The sequence below is a fragment of the Myotis nattereri genome (genome assembly GCF_964212035.1).
Source record: "Myotis nattereri genome assembly, chromosome: 9".
NCBI classification, from domain to species: Eukaryota; Metazoa; Chordata; class Mammalia; order Chiroptera; family Vespertilionidae; genus Myotis; species Myotis nattereri.
The window spans coordinates 56,012,336-56,030,741 of record NC_138084.1 but is presented as its reverse complement, the minus strand read 5'-3'; the positions used below and the strand labels follow the sequence as shown (position 1 = coordinate 56,030,741).

The 18,406-nt window shown below is 39.9% G+C and overlaps 1 protein-coding gene across 1 annotated transcript in view; it reads left to right on the top strand.

The window, feature by feature from the left end:
• The window catches only part of GRM5 (glutamate metabotropic receptor 5), a 417,272-nt gene that overhangs the window by 314,424 nt on the left and 84,442 nt on the right, over nucleotides 1-18,406 (top strand). Inside the window, exons 4-5 of the mRNA XM_081100132.1 lie at nucleotides 10,687-10,933; nucleotides 17,677-17,845. Coding sequence (XP_080956258.1) covers nucleotides 10,687-10,933; nucleotides 17,677-17,845 — 416 coding nt within the window. The remainder of the gene's footprint in view (nucleotides 1-10,686; nucleotides 10,934-17,676; nucleotides 17,846-18,406) is intronic.

Genomic DNA, 18,406 nt, shown 5'->3' with positions numbered 1-18,406 from the left:
AGTCAAAATAAATCATGCTATATCCATACAAGGGAATACTATACAGCCAGTAAAAGAGTCCAGCATCTGTATGTTAAAGAAATGATCAGAAAGAAATGATCTCTGAGATGGGTCCAATAGATTATGTTATTTCTCCAAGAAAAACACTCCAAATCCTTACATTATACAACCCCTCAAAGAACACAGTTGGCACATTTGCCCTAGCTAAAGCCCCTGCTTGGCAATATACTTCTTCCAGATCTTTTTTTTATTATTATTAAATCTTTATTGTTCAGATTATTACATTTGTTCCTCTTTTTTCCCCCCAGAACTCCCCTCCACCCAGTTCCCACCCACTCTCCTCCCTCACTCTCCATCCACTGTCCTCATCCATAGGTGCACGATTGTTGTCCAGTCTCTTTCTGCATCCCCCACACCCCTTTCCCCCTCAAGAATAGCCAGTCCATTCCCTTTCTATGCCCCTGGTTCTATTATAATCACCAGTTCATTCTGTTCATCAGATTATTCACTTGATTTTCAGATTCTCTTATTGATAGATGTGTATTTGTTGTTCATAATTTGTATCTTTACCTTTTTCTTCTTCTTCTTCCACTTCTTAAAGGATACCTTTCAGCATTTCATATAATCCTGGTTTGGTGGTGATGAACTCCTTTAGCTTTTCCTTATCTGTGAAGCTCTTTATCTGACCTTCAATTCTGAATGATAGCTTTGCTGGATAAAGTAATTTTGGTTGTAGGTTTTTGGCATTCATCACTTTGAATATTTCTTGACACTCCCTTCTGGCCTACAAAGTTTCTGTTGAGAAATCAGCTGACAGTCGTATGGGTGCTCCCTTGTAGGTAACTGACTTTCTTTCTCTTGATGCTTTTAGGATTCTCTCTTTGTCTTTTGCTCTTGGCATTTTAATTATGATGTGTCTTGGTGTGGTCCTCTTTGGATTCCTTTTGTTTGGGGTTCTCTGCGCTTCCTGGACTTGTAAGTCTCTTTCTTTCACCAGGTAGGGGAAGTTTTCTGTCATTATTTCTTCAAATAGGTTTTCAATATCTTGCTCTCTCTCTTCTTCTGGCACCCCTATAATTCGGACGTTGGTACACTTGAAGCTATCCCAGAGGCTCCTTACACTATCTTCATATTTTTGGATTCTTTTTTCATTTTGCTTTTCTGGTTGGGTGTTTTTTGCTTCTTTGTATTTCAAATCATTGACTTAATTCTTGCAATCCTCTTGTCTGCTGTTGGGAGTCTGTATAATATTCTTTATTTCAGTCAGTGTATGCTTAATTTCTAGTTGGTCCTTTATCACAAACTCGAGGGTCTCATTAGATTTCTTGTAGGTCTCATTAAGTTTATCGGCAGTTTCTAGAAAATTCTTGAAAAACCTTAAAAGTGTGGTTTTGAACTCTATAACCAGTAGTTTGCTTTCCTCCATTTCTGTCATTTCTGTCCTTTTTCTTTGTCTCCTCATTTTTTATGCTTCCCTGTGTTGATAAAGTGGTTTTCTGTGCTAAGTGTCCTCTAGGGCCCAGTGGTTCAGCCTCCCCAATTACCTGAGGTGGACACTCTTGGTGCACCCCCTTGTGGGCTTTGTGCACAGTCTTGTGTAGTTAAGCCTTGATTGTTGTAGTTATCACTGGGAGGAATTGATCTCCAGGCCAATTGGCTATGAGAATCAGCTGTGTCTATGTTGGGAGAACTTCTGTGCTGGAGACACCCCTCTGGGGCAAGACTTGCTTCAGTGGGGCTTTGGTGCTCACTGAGTCTGCCCCCTGAGTGTGTCCTTTATCGTTCCACCGGGCTGCAAACTGGATGGTCCCACTCTGACCTCTGAGTTTCCTGGCTCCTGGATCTCTAGGGAGGTGCTAATCTAGCCTTTGCCTGAGGCTATCCAGCAAAAGCCTCCCTGCAGGGCTTGGGTGGGGTGGGTCCCATAGGATCAACAGGGCAGGGCGAGCAGTTATGGCTGCTCTCAGTCTTGTCCTCAGAGGCTCTGCTTCTCAGTGTCCCGGTAATCGCTGCAAGCACCTCTGAGAGAAAGCTGCCCTCGAGTTCCGACCGATGCCAGACAGTCCCGCTTTTCCCGTATGAGTCTGGGTCCCTAGAGACTCGCCTGGAACTAGAGCTCAGAGCCTGAGACTCCCTCCAGATTGAAAACGACAACCGCGCCCTCAGCCGCCAGCCCGCTCTGCATGCACCTCCGCACCTTAGTATTTTACTTCCATACTGTGCCACCTCTGAGTCTCGGTATGCTTTTCTTTTTCCTTCTAGTTGTAGAATTTCCCGTCAGCCAGCCTTCCTGTGGTTCTGGATGATGTCCGTTCTGTATTTTAGTTGTATTTTTGAAGTGGTTGTTCGAGGCAGCAAACTCCGGTGTTTGCCTATGCCGCCATCTTGGTTTCTCCCTTCTTCCAGATCTTTATAATTTGTTTGTGGAGAAATAAACCAGATCATTAATAACAGAACATGGGTCAGGAACCACATAACATAAATCAATTTATTTCATCAAATGCTTTATAAACTTATTTCATACTTGTATAAAACTATTTTAGTTAAAATAAAGTATTTCCAAATAAAAAATAGTTAGACACTATTATTAAACCCATATTCTTCAGGCACAGAATGGGTAATGTCCTTGGCCAAAGTCACACAGCCCAGCTGACCTGTTCTCCTGCCTCTATGCTCAGCTGCTCTGAGGAGCTGACATGCACTCTCTAACATAAAGTAAGACAACATGTTTTTTAAAAATATATGTTTTATTGATTTCAGAGAGGAAGGGAGAGAGAGAAAGAGATAGAAAGAAACATCAATGATGAGAATCATTGATCGGCTGCCTCCTGCATGCTCCCCAGGGATCGAGCCTGCAACCCAGGCATGGCCCTTGACCGGAATCAAACCCAGGACCTTTCAGTTTGCAGGCTGAGGCTCTATCCACTGAGCCAAACCGGCTAGGGCTAAGATCACATCTCGAAGATTCACCCCCTTTAGAACTATGTGGAGTTAGGAAGGGGGTGGAGCTAGACCAGGGGTGGGCAAACTTTTTGACTCGAGGGCCACAATGGGTTCTTAAACTGGACTGGAGGGCCGGAACAAAAGCATGGATGGAGTGTTTGTGTGAACTAATATAAATTCAAAGTAAACATCATTACATAAAAGGGCATGGTCTTTTTTTTTTTTTTTTTAGTTTTATTCATTTCAAACGGGCCTGATCAGGCCTGTGGGCCGTAGTTTGCCCACGGCTGAGCTAGACAGATATCTAAGCCTGAGGAAATAAGAGGCAGAAAAACTCTCTAATTAACCAGCTGACTCCCCACATCTACAAATATCTGTTATATTGATTGCTTTTAAGTGTGGGTAGCACTCCCCCCTCTATACAAAAAGCTAAACTTGCCAGTTGTTTACAGTCGTCTTGATTCCCTTAGTTTTTTCATCTATAGTGGAAAGAGCTCCAAGTTCACTGAGTTTTATGAAATTAAAGCATTTTGTAAAGTATTTATTTTATTAGTACACATTTCAACACAGCTGTCAGCTCCCTGAAGGTGAGAGCTCAGCCATGAATTGCTTCTATTAATTGAAGAAAAGAGTCTGGAAAGTAGGTGGAATGGTGTAGGCAGAATTCAAACTTGAATGTCTCTAAATTGAACCCCCGCTGCAGCCTGAATGCTAAAACAGTTTAAAATATCTTCCTTTAAAAATACATGTATAGAGGAGAAACCAAGATGGCGGCATAGGTAAACACCGGAAATTGCTGCCTCCCACAACAAATTCAAAAATACAACTAAAAGACAAAACGGACATCATCCAGAACCACAGGAAGGCTGGCTGACGGGAAATTCTACAACTAGAAGGAAAGAGAAAAGCACACTGAGACTCAGAGGAGGTGCGGAAGTGCAGAAGTACGGAGGCGCATGCGGCAAGGGCTGGCAACTGAGGACGCAGCTGTCTTTTTGAATCGGGAGGGAGTCACAATCCTCCGACTGCTCTGAGCTCCAGTTCCGGGTGAGTCTCTGGGGACTTAGACTCATATGGGGAGAAACTGGACTGTCTAGCAGCAGGCAGAACTCGGACCTCCAGGGCGGCTTTCTCTCAGAGGTGCTTGCAGCAATTACCAGGACACTGAGATGCAGGGCCCCTTAGGGCAGGGCTGAGGATCAGCCATAGCTGCTTTCTCCACCCTGTTGATTCCCTCAGACTTTGCCCCACCCAAGCTGCAGCAGAGGCTTTTGCATATGAAAGGCCTGGCCCTTTGCAATCTGAAAATTACCTAACAAACTGCAGCTGGGCCAGACAGACCCAGAACTTCCAAGAGAAGGCCCAAGGCCCCACAGCAGCTTGCATTGCTTCACAGCTGGGCCTCATCTGGGAACCTCCAAACCCCAAACAAGGAAGGGGAATCTGCAGATCTCCTCGTAGTTCCTGCTGGGTATCCTCAGGCAGAGGCTAAATTAGCACCTCCTTAGATCCAAGAGCCAGTGTGCCAAGTGGTCAAAGTGGGACCATCCAATTACAACTCCTCAGATCCATAAGGGACACACTCAGGGGGCAGACTCAGTGAGCACCAAAGCCCCACTGAAGCAAGTCTTGCCCCAGAAGGGTGTCTCCAGCACAGAAGTTCTCCCAACATAGACACAGCTGATTCTCACAGCCAATTGGCCTGGAGGTCAATTCCTCCCAGTGATAACTACAACAATCAAGGCTTAACTACACAAGACTGTACACAAAGCCCACAAAGGGGTGCACCAAGAGTGTCCACCTCAGGTAATTGGAGAGGCTGAACCACTGGGCCCTATAAGACACCTAGCACACAAAGCCACTCTACCAACACAGGGAAGCATAAAAAATGAGGAGACAAAGAAACAGGTCACAAATGACAGAAATGGAGGAAAGCAAATGACTGGATATAGAGTTCAAAACCACACTTTTAAGGTTTTTCAAGAACTTTCTAGAAACCACTGATAAATTTAGTAAGACCCTCAAAAAGACTGGTGAGACCACTGATAAATGTAGTGAGACCCTCAAGAAATCTAGTGAGACCCTCGAGGTTATGAAAAAGGATCAGCTAGAAATTAAGCATACACTGACTGAAATAAAGGATATTATGCAGAGTTCCAGCAGCAGACTAGAGGATCGCAAGAATCAAGTCAACGATTTGAAATATGAAGAAGCAAAAAACACCCAACCAGAAAAGCAAAATGAAAAAAGAATCCAAAAATATGAAGATAGTGTAAGGAGCCTCTGGGATAGCTTCAAGTGTACCAACGTCCGAATTATAGGGGTGCCAGAAGAAGAGAGAGAGCAAGATATTGAAAACCTATTTGAAGAAATAATGACAGAAAACTTCCCCTACCTGGTGAAAGAAAGAGACTTACAAGTCCAGGAAGCGCAGAGAACCCCAAACAAAAGGAATCCAAAGAGGACCACACCAAGACACATCATAATTAAAATGCCAAGAGCAAAAGACAAAGAGAGAATCCTAAAAGCATCAAGAGAAAGAAAGTCAGTTACCTACAAGGGAGCACCCATACGACTGTCAGCTGATTTCCCAACAGAAACTTTGTAGGCCAGAAGGGAGTGTCAAGAAATATTCAAAGTGATGAATGCCAAGAACCTACAACCAAGATTACTTTATCCAGCAAAGCTATCATTCAGAATTGAAGGTCAGATAAAGAGCTTCACAGATAAGGAAAAGCTAAAGGAGTTCATCACCACCAAACCAGGATTATATGAAATGCTGAAAGGTATCCTTTAAGAAGTGGAAGAAGAAGAAGAAAAAGGTAAAGATACAAATTATGAACAACAAATACACATCTATCAACAAGTGAATCTAAAAATCAAGTGAATTGATAATCTGATGAACAGAATGAACTGGTGATTATAATAGAATCAGGGGCATAGAAAGGGAATGGACTGGCTATTCTTGAGGGGGAAAGGGGTGTGGGGGATGCGGGAAGTGACTGGACAAAAATCGTGCACCTATGGATGAGGACAGTGGGGGCAGGGTGAGGGTGGAGGGTGGGGTGGGAACCGGGTGGATGGGAGCTATGGGGGGGAAAAAGGAAAAAAGAGGAACTGTAATAATCTGAACAATAAAGATTTAATTTAAAAAAAATACGTGTATCAAAATGAATTGAGAAATTACAAAGGCTAAAGTTCCATTAGTTTCTTCTAGCAAGTTTTTTTTAAAATTTGTAATCATATGAAATCTTTACGTGACAAGGGAAAAGAGTCATCAGGAACTTCTACAAGACCCTAATGTTCCCCAAATAGGTCAGTTGGTCCCGGATACTCAATAATAACAAACGATTGCCCTGACCCATTTGGCTCAGTGGATAGAGCATCAGCCTGTGGAGTGAAAGGTCCCAGGTTTGATTCTGGTCAAGGGCATGTACCTTAGTTGCGGTCACATCCCTGGTAAGAGGTGTGCAGGAGGCAGCTGATCGATGTTTCTGTCTCATCAATGTTTCTAACTCTCCATCCGTCTCCCTTCCTTTCTGTAAAAAATCAATAAAATATATTTTAAAAAAATAATAAACGATTCAACAGACTGTGCACAAGCACATGTGTTCCTTGGTTTTCAAGCTCTTGCTGGTGGTCAGCTCTTTCTATATATTCCTGGGCCTACCAGTGGGCACTATTCAAGGGGACAGACACGAAGCATTTTCCAGGAAAGATCCAATATTATTGCTAGTTTATTCTCCCTAATTTTAGCACTTAATTAAGAATATTTTAATAGGGCGATACACTATATTGTTCAGGGAGTGCATATTTCCAGTGAAAAGCAATGTTGTATAGCAAAAAAGATACTAATTTTAGCGCTAGAATTTCTTGTCTACTTCTGATTTTTACTATCTGTGTGACCTCGGAAAATCTAATTAACCTATCTCCACATCAGTTTTTTTATCTCTACAATTTGGACACAGTATTGATACACATCACTGATACACACAAAAAATTATTTTGACAACTGCCAAACAAATGCAAATTTTCATTCTTGCACCCATTCAATAAAGAACGCAGGAACCATGCCCTAAGCACTGTGATTTTATTTGCAAGTGAATAAGGTTCAAGTTTTGCCTTAGTGCAGGTTGCTGTCTCCTATAGACAAGGCATAAAAAAATCAGAAGGAGAACCTGAAAGATGAGCGCCTGAGAGCACCACATCAGAGGAGACCTTTGGCTTGCTTTTATTCTCCAAAGTCTTAACCATAAAACATAGTGACTAAAAGTTATTATGATTTACTAGTACATTTTGATATAATTACTATTTATAAAGGACCTACCTTGTGCCAGGCCTTGTGTGAGGTACTTATGACTTTCCTATAACATTTAATTCTCATATCACCCTTGCAAGGTGAAGGTCTTCATTTAACAAATGATTAAATTTAATCTTAGAAGAGTTAAGTAACTTTTCCAAGTCACAGAGCTAGGAAGACATAAAATAGGAGTGTAAACCTAGATGTCTCAATTCTGCTCATAAGATGAAAAATAAAAGAATGAGAATCAACTACCACATGTTTAATAGACATAAAAACACTCATTGCTGAATTCTGATAGTGAGTTTGGAGATGACCTCAAAGATGGTCTATTTTTAGTCCATTTTCTGGAAGTAGTATCAATCAGGTGAGTAACTCTGCCTCTATTTAAAGATTTAAACAGAGGAAGGTAGGCAATTGACTAACTTGGGGACTGGATAGTTCAAATTCTCTGTCCCATAAGTGTGTGTACATTGCTATAGTAAGGTATTCAGGGTGCCTGTGAGAGGAGTAGAGAAAGTAATAGAGAGTTTGGAAGGGCCAGCTTAATTTTAGGATCTGCAATCATGGTGGTCTTCATGAAGGAAGTTCTCTTGGAGCTTTTGAAAGTAGGTAGGATTAGTGTTAGTACATTCAAGGAGGAAAAGGAAATAGTAGTAATGGTCTAGTTAGAAGGGACAGTTCTTTAATTATTTCAACAAATATTTGTTGAGGACCCACTATGTGTCAAGCACTATTCTAGGCACTGAGTAGTGAAAAGAACAGAAAAAAATTCCATATCTCGTGAGTTTTCATTTCAGTGGGTAGATGAGACAGACCATAAATAAGACAGATAAATAAAACATATAGCATTTTAGGTGGTGGTAAGGAGAAAAATAATATTGGGAGAGGAGACAGGCAGAGTGTGGAAAGAGGGGGGTGGAAATGCAATTTAGGCAGGATATCCAGAGTTGGTCTCACAGAGAGGAAGATATTTGAGTCAAGACCTGAATTGGGGAGGGGATGCTCTGCAGATCTCTGAGGCAGCACATTCCAGGTAAAAGGAACAGTAAGTACAAGGGCCTTGAGGCAGAACCACAGCTGGGCATATTTGAGGATCAGGGAGGAGATTAGAGTGCCTAGAGAGGAATAATTTAAGTGCAGAGGACCAGGAAGGAGTCAGAAGGGTAAGGGTGGAGCACCATGATCTAAACTTCTTTTTGACTTCTTGGGTCACTGTAAGGACTTGACTTTTACTTTCAGTAATAAGGGAGCCACTGGTTAAGTTTGATGAAAGGAGTGTCATGATCTGACATATTTTAACAGAATTTTTCTGGCTATTTTGTTGAAAATCGTCTTGAGTAGAAGGAGGATGGGCAAAAGTAAAAAACAGACCAGTTAAAAGGCTATTTCTGTATCCAGGCAGGAAATGATATATCGTGAACCTGGCAGAGGTAGATCTATATGAAATGGTTTAATTCTGGATGTCTTTAGAAAATAGATCAAATAAGATTTGAGAAGTTAGGAAGGAAAGAGAGGAATTAAAAGTGCCCCCAATATATTTCACTTAGCACCTAGAGGAATTTCCAGCAGCAGATGGGGAAATGAGGAAGTATGAATATACTCAGTGTAGGGAAGGAAATTGTAAGATTTGGCTGGCAGCCTGGGGCCAGCTTCAAGTCTTGAAAAGGAAGCAGGCTTCCTCTTCTTATACTTGTCAGGATTAATTATGCCAGTTTTCCTAGTGATCCTCAGTACTAGTACTCAGGGAAACTTAAGAATGTTAGGATTTTTGCCAGCAATCAAGAACAGGAGAATATATCTCTACAGTTTGAAAACTCATCAAGAACCATGCTATCTTGAAAGAGTTCCTTTTTATCCCACTTAAAGAAAACTTTTCACAAAATGACAAACCTCTAATATTCCTTTCACCTTATTACCATGCTCTTCCTATATGTCTCATTCCTCTGCATTCTTCAGTCACTGGGCCTGGTAGTAAATTCTGCCTCCTATACACTCCTGCCCATAACCATGTCCTCTGCCCTAGACTAGGTCATTTTCAGCTATCACTGAGATTGTTGCATTGCCTCCTGACTCCACTCCTACAGCCCTTTAAATCTTTCTCTACACTGTAGCCAGATAGGTCTTTCTAAAATAGAAATCTGATCAGGTTCCTTCCTAGTTTAAATACTATAAAGGATCTCCATATTCTTATAATAAAGTACAGCAAACTTAAAGTGACTTAATCAGTCCTGTCTTCCTCTACTACTTCAGTTCTCCCCATTCTCCTACCTCCCATTCCATGTTCTGGCCATTTCAATCTTTGTAAAGTTTCCCAAACGCGGTGTGCTCTATCTCATCTGTGTACCTTCAGACATGTTTGGAATCCTCTTCCCTTCTACTCTTCATCCAGCTGATACTCAGCCATAATGCTCAGCTTCAGTGAGCTTCTGGGTCTGGTGCCCTTCCTGATTCAGTCCTACCTCAGCCCTTGTCACACCGATGCTCATCTGCCCTCTAGACTCTAAGTAAACAAGAGCAAGAATCATGTCTCTCTTGTTCAACATTATGTCCCCCAGTCTCAGCAAGTTTTGAGCAATCACTCCATATCTGTTGAATTCAATAACCCATATTGAATGTTAATTCTTTAATGCCACTTTCCAAGAGCCTTTCTTTGGAAGGGATCACCCCCTCCTTGGGCCTCTATGGATTTTAACTCCACTTACTTATATAAAAGATTTACCACCTTATACCTTTCACTTTAGTTATGTAATTTAGCTCTATTATCCAGCAAGTTTCTTCTTAAGTGCAGAATCCATGTTCAATTCATCTTTGTAGTTCCCCTAGCTCATCTGCCACATAGCTTTATATATACACAGACTCCAGTAAAAGTTTATTGAATTAATTAATGAATGAATGAAACTTAAATGTTATATTTAATAATTTCCAAATAGTCTAATTTATGGAGACCATATGCTTTGAGGTTGGAATGGCAGGTGATAAATCTAAATAGGTAAGTTGAGGCAAGATAGTGGAGGATCTAGTTTACTCAGCTAAGTTAGAACTTAATAGTTTAGACACTGGAGATTTGTTGAGGATTTGTTGAGGTATGTGATCACAGCTGCATTCAGGGAGATTAACCCATCCTAGAGATAACTTTTGTGGTAGATAAGTGTAGCGCTATCCTGCATCCATTCCCAGAGTTGGGTAAAGGGGTAAGTGAACCTAGGTGCTGTTAGGGATTCAGATCCTTTGGGATTGTGAGGGGGGAAAAAAACACATACAGGAAGTAGAAGACAATTACAAGTCATAGTATGTTGGCTGTTGGGTCATAGTTTCACCTCTGGTTCTAGCTATAATATCACTCCACTGCATTCTCTAATTATTCAAAATTATTCAGAGTCTTAGATGTACTTATCATTGAATTAAATCTCAAAGTTAATTTCTAATTTGTTTCCCAACAGGTTCTCTGACTCTGAGAACACATCACGTTCAAGATTCCAAAATGGGATTTGTGATCAATGCGATCTACTCCATGGCCTATGGCCTTCACAATATGCAGATGTCCCTCTGCCCAGGCTATGCAGGCCTGTGCGATGCAATGAAGCCCATCGATGGACAGAAACTTCTGGACTCCCTGATGAAAACCAATTTTACTGGGGTTTCCGGAGATATGATCTTATTCGATGAGAATGGAGACTCTCCAGGAAGGTATGTTACAATTCCTCTCTAGACAATAGATCCTGAACAACAGCCATCTCTTGATCCTGAGGTGCCTGTTTTTATCCTTGGTAGTTATCCAGGCATCCTGGTAATGTTTGACTAGCTCTGACATCACAAAGTGAGAAGAGACAGAGAGGGAAAGCCCTATTTCCTGTGGCCAGGGAAACATATTGATGCTGATGTGCAAAACATGGTCTTGGAATCATCCCCATATTTCAGAGATGTAAACATAGAAGCAGGGGCCTCACGTTATCATAGATCATCAAAAACAAGTTCTGTTTGCCATGTTTTCCCCTGTATTCTGATCTCTTCTTGGGTCATGAAGCTATTCTGAAACAGGAACTATTCAATCTCTGGTATTCCAGAAATAGGCATGAGGCACTGTTATATTGTCTGCTGTACCTACAGAGAGTTACAAGTCATATTTTATTTTCTTATCCTCCAACTGGAGCACTTTCTCCCTTCTCAAGGACTAAATTGCCTTTTTCTCTGAAATTTCACCTTCTATTACTTATAGAGAGGAGTCTGAAAATATGAACTTACACATAATTACAGGTCAGCCTCCAGAGAAAGTCCTGAAGTACCTAGAATTTATCAGAATTCACATCTATTTCATACTCCAAATTCTTAAGTGACTCTTCACATGGAACTTTTAATCCATGAGAGACGGTGTCATTGAAATGATATTCTGGGTTGTAGCAAGGCTGGGTCTTCACTCCACCTTGCTGCAGAACAATTGGGGTCCTTTGGTCTCCCTCTGTGAAATTCCAGGTACTCTTCCCATAGCAGATTATGTTTGACAGCTGCGCTTGCAGGGGGTCACCTTACACAGTGTTTGCGGTTGACTGTGCCAAAAGGTTTCAAGAGTCTCTCCAGGACTCATCACCTAGGTGCCTACACCTTGAGTTGACTTGGCCCATATTCCCAAGATAAGCTGGAGCTTGTCTCTGATGCAGCCCTTACCATTTCATACTAAACTGGACTTCTCAGTTACAGCTGGTGTCAAGTCATGCAGCCAAGAGGAAAGCTGGATATTTTCTCTATTCTAGAGATGTGAAGACTATTGCTCCAGACAGGCTGTTAGCTAAGATAAGCTGACTTTCCACATGTGGTTTTCTAATTTTTGGCTATTCAGTTTATCCATTACAGGGAGTGAAGGGTGCAGAGTGGGAGGGAGAGATACAAGCATTTACCCAGGGTCAAAACTAGCATCTGCTGTAATGCTTCTTGGGGCAGGTAGCTCATTGAGACCAATGAGCTCAATCTTTGGGCTTAGGTCAAGGCCTCTGCTCTGGTATCTACACATGGATTTATCAGTCCTGTATGCATCCTCACTGTACTGACATCAGCTTGGGATTGTTCACAGATGTTGTGATTACAGCTTCACCATTCAGTTTTCATTTCATATATGCAAGCCAGTTCCACAAACCAGATAGTGAATAAATGGCTCAGTTCTATTCCAATGGGAAATCTTAACGAGTCACTGTCTCATTTATAATCCTTCAAGTATGCTGTAATGAGATACATTTCCGATGCTGGTTCTTAACCTTTTTTTTTTTTTGGAGCATGAATCTCTTTAAGACTCAGATAAAATTTCTAAATATTCTCTTAATAGTAATATACCTAATGTTTTACAAACAATTTCTGGGGATTCACAGTTGTTTAGAGATTTTCCATGCATTACTAAGGTTGGGTATTATATTAACTCATTAATAAATTATCAGAATTGGCTTCTGAGGGCATGAGCCAGACTTAGGAAAAAGTGGTTTGAAACTTTTTGTTTTTCCAACAAATCCAGTTATATTTACAAAATAAATAAAACTAACATTTATTGAGTGTGTGTTCTGGGTCAAACACTAAGCTAAATCCTCTACATTTGAATCCTATGGGATAAGTAATATTATTATTCTCTTTTCCAGATTAAGGTTTACAAACTGAGGCTCCCAAAGGTTAAGTAACTCACCCAAAGACACATTCTAATAAATGGTAGTCAATATTCTTACTCAGCCTGCTGGGCTTCAACTCCTAACCATATACAACACCCTGCCAATTAACCAGGATCACAATTTTAAAAAGCCATTGTTTTCTGATAAATGTATTTGAAGGCATTATGTTGTTAGTTCTGTGGATTAAAAGTTACAGCTTTCCTAGATCAAAGGCATTCCAAACCAGAGGAGCCTGGGGTGGTCAAGTGTTCCCTTAAAATGCCAGAGTCCCAGAGCCAGAGCCTGAACAGAGGAAGCTGGGAGAGGTGGCAGCTCACTTAGGCACACACACTTGTGGGTCATTGGAGAGTAAACTAGAATCATTGCTTTTCAACCTCACATCTAATTAGCGTCCTATCAGTTCTTTAAGGAAAACCTTGGTGCCAGATGTGTTACAGAATTCAAAATGTTTGAATGTACAAAAGGTTATACCAGCCGTGGGCAAACTATGGCCCGCGGGCCGGATCCGGCCCGTTTGAAATGAATAAAACTAAAAAAAAAAAAAAAATAAGACCGTACCCTTTTATGTAATGATGTTTACTTTGAATTTATATTAGTTCACACAAACACTTCATCCATGCTTTTGTTCCGGCCCTCCGGTCCAGTTTAAGAACCCATTGTGGCCCTCGAGTCAAAAAGTTTGCCCACCCCTGGGTTATACAGTCCTCTAATGCCCCTGGCATGCTATGGAGCAGCACTTTTTATCAACACATTAATATTTCTGCAGCAAAACATGAATATTCACATGAAGTGTGATAAATAGACTGACTATAAGCAGCCTCATGACAATGTGGGCCAGGTTCTGTCACTAGGTAAGTTCAGATAGGCTTCTGTTATACTGCCAAGTGAAGGTAAAAGTAAAAAACAAAACAAAAAAAAAAACTGTGGTTTTCAGAGCTCTAAGGAATTCGGAATTATAGCTAAGAAATGTGGACCTTTACTATTTACCATCAACGGTATAGATTACAGGTCAGCAAACTATTGTCTGCAGGTCAATGAGAGTCTGCTCTCTTTATAAATAAGATTTTATTGGAACACATTTGCACTCATTTGTTTAGATACTGTCTGTGGCTGCTTTCACATGACACTAGCAATGTAGAGAAGCTCCACAAACCAGAGGCAACTTCTCATAGCCTGAAGTATTTACTGTCTGCCCCTTTACAACAAAAGTTTACCAACCTCTGTATAGAGAGTTCATTGGAAACTAAGATTTCAGAGGCATTGTCATGGTCTGGAACTGACCATAATTGGACAGAAGAAGCATGGAGTGTCAGTGTCAGACCAATGACTACTTAAACCAAAACTTTTAACATTATATTGTGAGATTTATAAGTGAATGTAAAATATGTGAATGTAAAATATTTGACAACATGAAGGAAGGGGGTATAGAATTATACATGGGCAAGGTTCTTATATTTTACATTAAGTGGCACATTAAGTAGAAAATAAGATAAATTAATAATACATATTGTAATCCTGTAAACACCCACTTAACTTTTAATACAAGAGGAATAGCTAAAAAGCCAATAGAGCAGTGATTCTCAACCTTGGCTGCACATTAGAATCACCTGGGAATCTTTTTAAAATCCTGATTTATGGGCCTTATCCTCCGGAAATTCTGTTTCTTTGTTATGGGATGGGGCCACAACATTAGTAACAAAGAAATAGAATTTGTGGAGGATGAGGCCCAGAAATCAGGATTTAAAAAAGACTCCCAGGTGATTCTAATGTGCAGCCAAGGTTGAGAACCACTGCAATAGAGGAATTCTAAAACCCAAATTATCCCAAAAGAAGACAGGAAATGAGGAACAGATGGACAAAATTAGAGTGACAAGTAGTAAACAAGGGTAGGAACCTAGAAATGGGCAGATAGGACCCTAGAAATGAGCTGGTTTGCACACTGATTCTTATTATGTGGCCCTGTCCATAGAAGGGTCATACAGATAATCTGTTTCAACATGCTATCTTCCATGGGAGAAAACTGAGTTTCAGAGAAAGGAAGAGGAATGGTCAAGGTTACATACTCAATTAGTAACAGGAGAATGAGACTATACAGACCGTAGGCATAACTTTTGGTCAAACCAACTCTGTGGTCTCCTTTACTCTGTGATTATACCACCCCAAAGGCATAGGTCACTATAATTGCTTTGTTGTAGGGACCAGTGTTTGGAGAGCCATTACATTGACCAACAGAATATTTACCACATTTTTAAGAATTAAACTTTTTTTAGACCTGGCTGGTTTGGGGTAATGGTTAGAGTGTCAGCCCACAGACTGAAGAGTTGTGGGTTCAATTCTCAGTCAAAGGCACGTGCCTCAGTTACATGTTCTATCCCTGACCAGGTCGGGGAGCATGAGGGAGGCAACCAATCAATGTGTCTCTCTCCCATCATTTTTTTTTCTTTCTCTCTCTCCCCTTCTTCCCTCTCTTCAACTCTCTCTCTCTCTTAAAAATCAATGGAAAAATATTCTTCAGTAAGGATTTAAAACAACATTTTTTTAAAAAATCACCTTGGCATCAGAATTATAGACTGAGAGGACCCTAGAAGCCATATAAATCCTATGCTCTCTACAATGCCCTCCACCAAATGATGTTTTAATTCCTCTGACAACAATCTTTCTTCAGCCCATTGGGTAAGGAGAACCTCACTATTTCTGAGAAAGCCTGCTTTAATTTTCAGAAAGTTATAATCACTCAGACAGTTATATCTGTAACTGAGCCCTGCCTTCCTTTAGTTTTGTGGCTAAACTAATGGAACACATTTTTTCCTATTGGTTAAAATGTATTTTAGATTTTTTAGCCATGTAGACAATTAATTTTTTAAAATCTTAGGGATATTTCAACTTGAAATTATGGCCAGTTAAAGAAGTGGCAAATTTTTTTTCATGTTTATTTTTTGAAAACTAAGTCCTTTCACTTTTCACTAATTCTCCTATAGAAAACAAAAAAGGCATAGATATAGCAATAAGAGCCTTAAAATGTAGAGTAGTTCAGATTTCTGCAATATTAAACAATGGGAAATTGATTTCTTAGCTCTTTCGAATAGATTTCGATAATGGAGCCTAAAGGCTGAGGTTAGGTCTTGGCTCAGCTGCTGGCATGTTCTGCAGTCAGGTCAGACTCACTACCTTACTGAGTTTCAGTTCCATTAGCTGTGGAATTAACAGTTTGGGCTAGATCTTTTCAGAGTTAAGAATTGGTAGAATTGGATTGATGGCTTATTTGGGGGTGAATAATGAAACCCTCAGATCTGTTCAAATCAATAGCAGCAAAGAGAGAAGCCTCCTGACACCTACATTTCTTTCCTCTTCCCAGCCTGGAATGTTCCAAAGTTACTTGCTCACAGAGTCACCTTTTGAAGAGCTAGAAGCCCAATATATTTGAAGTAGCCAATGACATCATATATATGAGTCCTTTTTACTTGTGTTCTATGTTCTAATATCTCAGCTTAGTAGCCATGGGGTAACTGGCAGAGTGGAAAGATGTAGGACTCAGTTTTGTATCCTATAGATTGGTGTGTTTTTTTTGTTTTAGAAATGGAATTTGGACAGCTACTCAAAATTGTTACCAACTGCGAATAAAACACTGTAGAACTATCCTCTGGCCGCTGAATAGCCAACAAAACTTAAGAATGAGTTAATGTTCTGAAAAAGATACTACAGTAAAACATGTGATCGGAAATGAAACCAGAATGGTATCATTTTACAATGTATGTCCAAACAGATTGGTGTCAGATTTGTTCTTAGCACCTATTTGCTGAGTATTGGTCTGACTATGACAATGTGGCAACTTGAACCCCAAAGCTAGAAAGTTTTCCATCCATGTCAAATTCCAGATAACTAAGTATGCTGAGCATGGGCGGTTGCAGGAGGCATTCATAAGCGCCCATCTGCCAATCCTGTAAGTCCTGGGAGGGAGTATCGGAGGGTACTATGTGAAAGCACTGTGCACCTAAGACATACCGACAGGTGTGTCTATAGGAACTGACACAGTGATTCTACTACTCATCCAAGGTACCCAGATTGAAAAATTATTTCAGAAATTATTCTCTGGTAATGTTCTTAATATAAGAAAAATCACCTAAACACATCAATTTTCCCTCTTTACATCGCTATCCCTATGCTCAAAATAAGAATAACAGCTAATAACTCACAGGGTGCTAGTATATCTGGGGATTTTTACATTGCATGAGGTGCTGTAGAAGCTACTTTCAGGCTTATTTTAAATATCACTGCAGGTACCCTTATAGAATGACTTTTGCCATTGATAAAGGATAAAGTAAGAAAGGAAAACAGGCCCTCTCCAAATTACCCCCACATTCCCTATAGCTGAAGATTAAAGATTTATCAAATTTCTCACTTGGTTAGAAAAGGGAAATTTTATTTTACTTGAGTGGAGATGAAAACCTTTCTATCTTTTTTAGGAGCCTAAGAGCAGTACTTGTTTAAACTTCTTGAAGTTATTTCAAAATTTGTCTTTCATCCTGCTAAGGTCAGGTCACCTTCTCAGATGGGATTACTTTCTATTTCAGGTGTATGCTTGAATTTAGAAAAAAAAAAAAAAAAAGTCTCTTTTAAGGCAAAGTGAAACCGACAGGTTTTTTGTTGTTGTTAGTCTTAGAGTACTCTCATGGAAAATTCCAGTATCACTAATTTTTTACATTGTTTGGGAATGAAATCTTTCGATTTTTCATGGCTGAGATTTTATATTGTTAGATGAATAATTATTACATTCTCATTTCTAAGGTATGAAATAATGAACTTCAAGGAAATGGGAAAAGATTATTTTGATTATATCAATGTTGGAAGCTGGGACAATGGAGAATTAAAAATGGATGATGATGAGGTATGGTCCAAGAAAAACACCATCATCAGATCTGTGTGCAGTGAACCATGTGAGAAAGGCCAGATAAAGGTAAAATGGAGTCCATGTTTCTTTAATGGTTGTTGTAAATTCAGAACCAGAAGTGTTCAATATCTTTGGCTGTTGTTTAAAATTTTAGATACCTGTTTTTTTATTTTATAAGCTTTTAATGTCAGAAACTGTGTTTTTTACTTTTTTCTCATTGATTCCTCATGATATCTAGTATGACCCACAATAGGCTTAGTGCTTGAACTCATTGAACCAACTGATGAGTCATGCTTGCCCACACCCTTTCTATTCATGTAAGCCTTTAAAGACATACTTCCTGGGAATAAACAGTTCACAGTTGGAAATTACATTAATTGGTAATTATCTTAACGAATATTTACCAAACTCCTACTAATGTAATGGTTTATATCAATGGTATAAAAGTAAGTTAGATGCATTTACTATCAGAAGAGTTATAATTTTGATGAGGAAAAACATCATGGGCACAGATAACTAACATCATGTAAAATGGGATGACTTTATTAAGAAAGAAAAAAGGGGAGCTATATAAGTTCATACAAAATAAAGGGAGAAATTTCTCCTGAATAAAATGTCAGACATTGC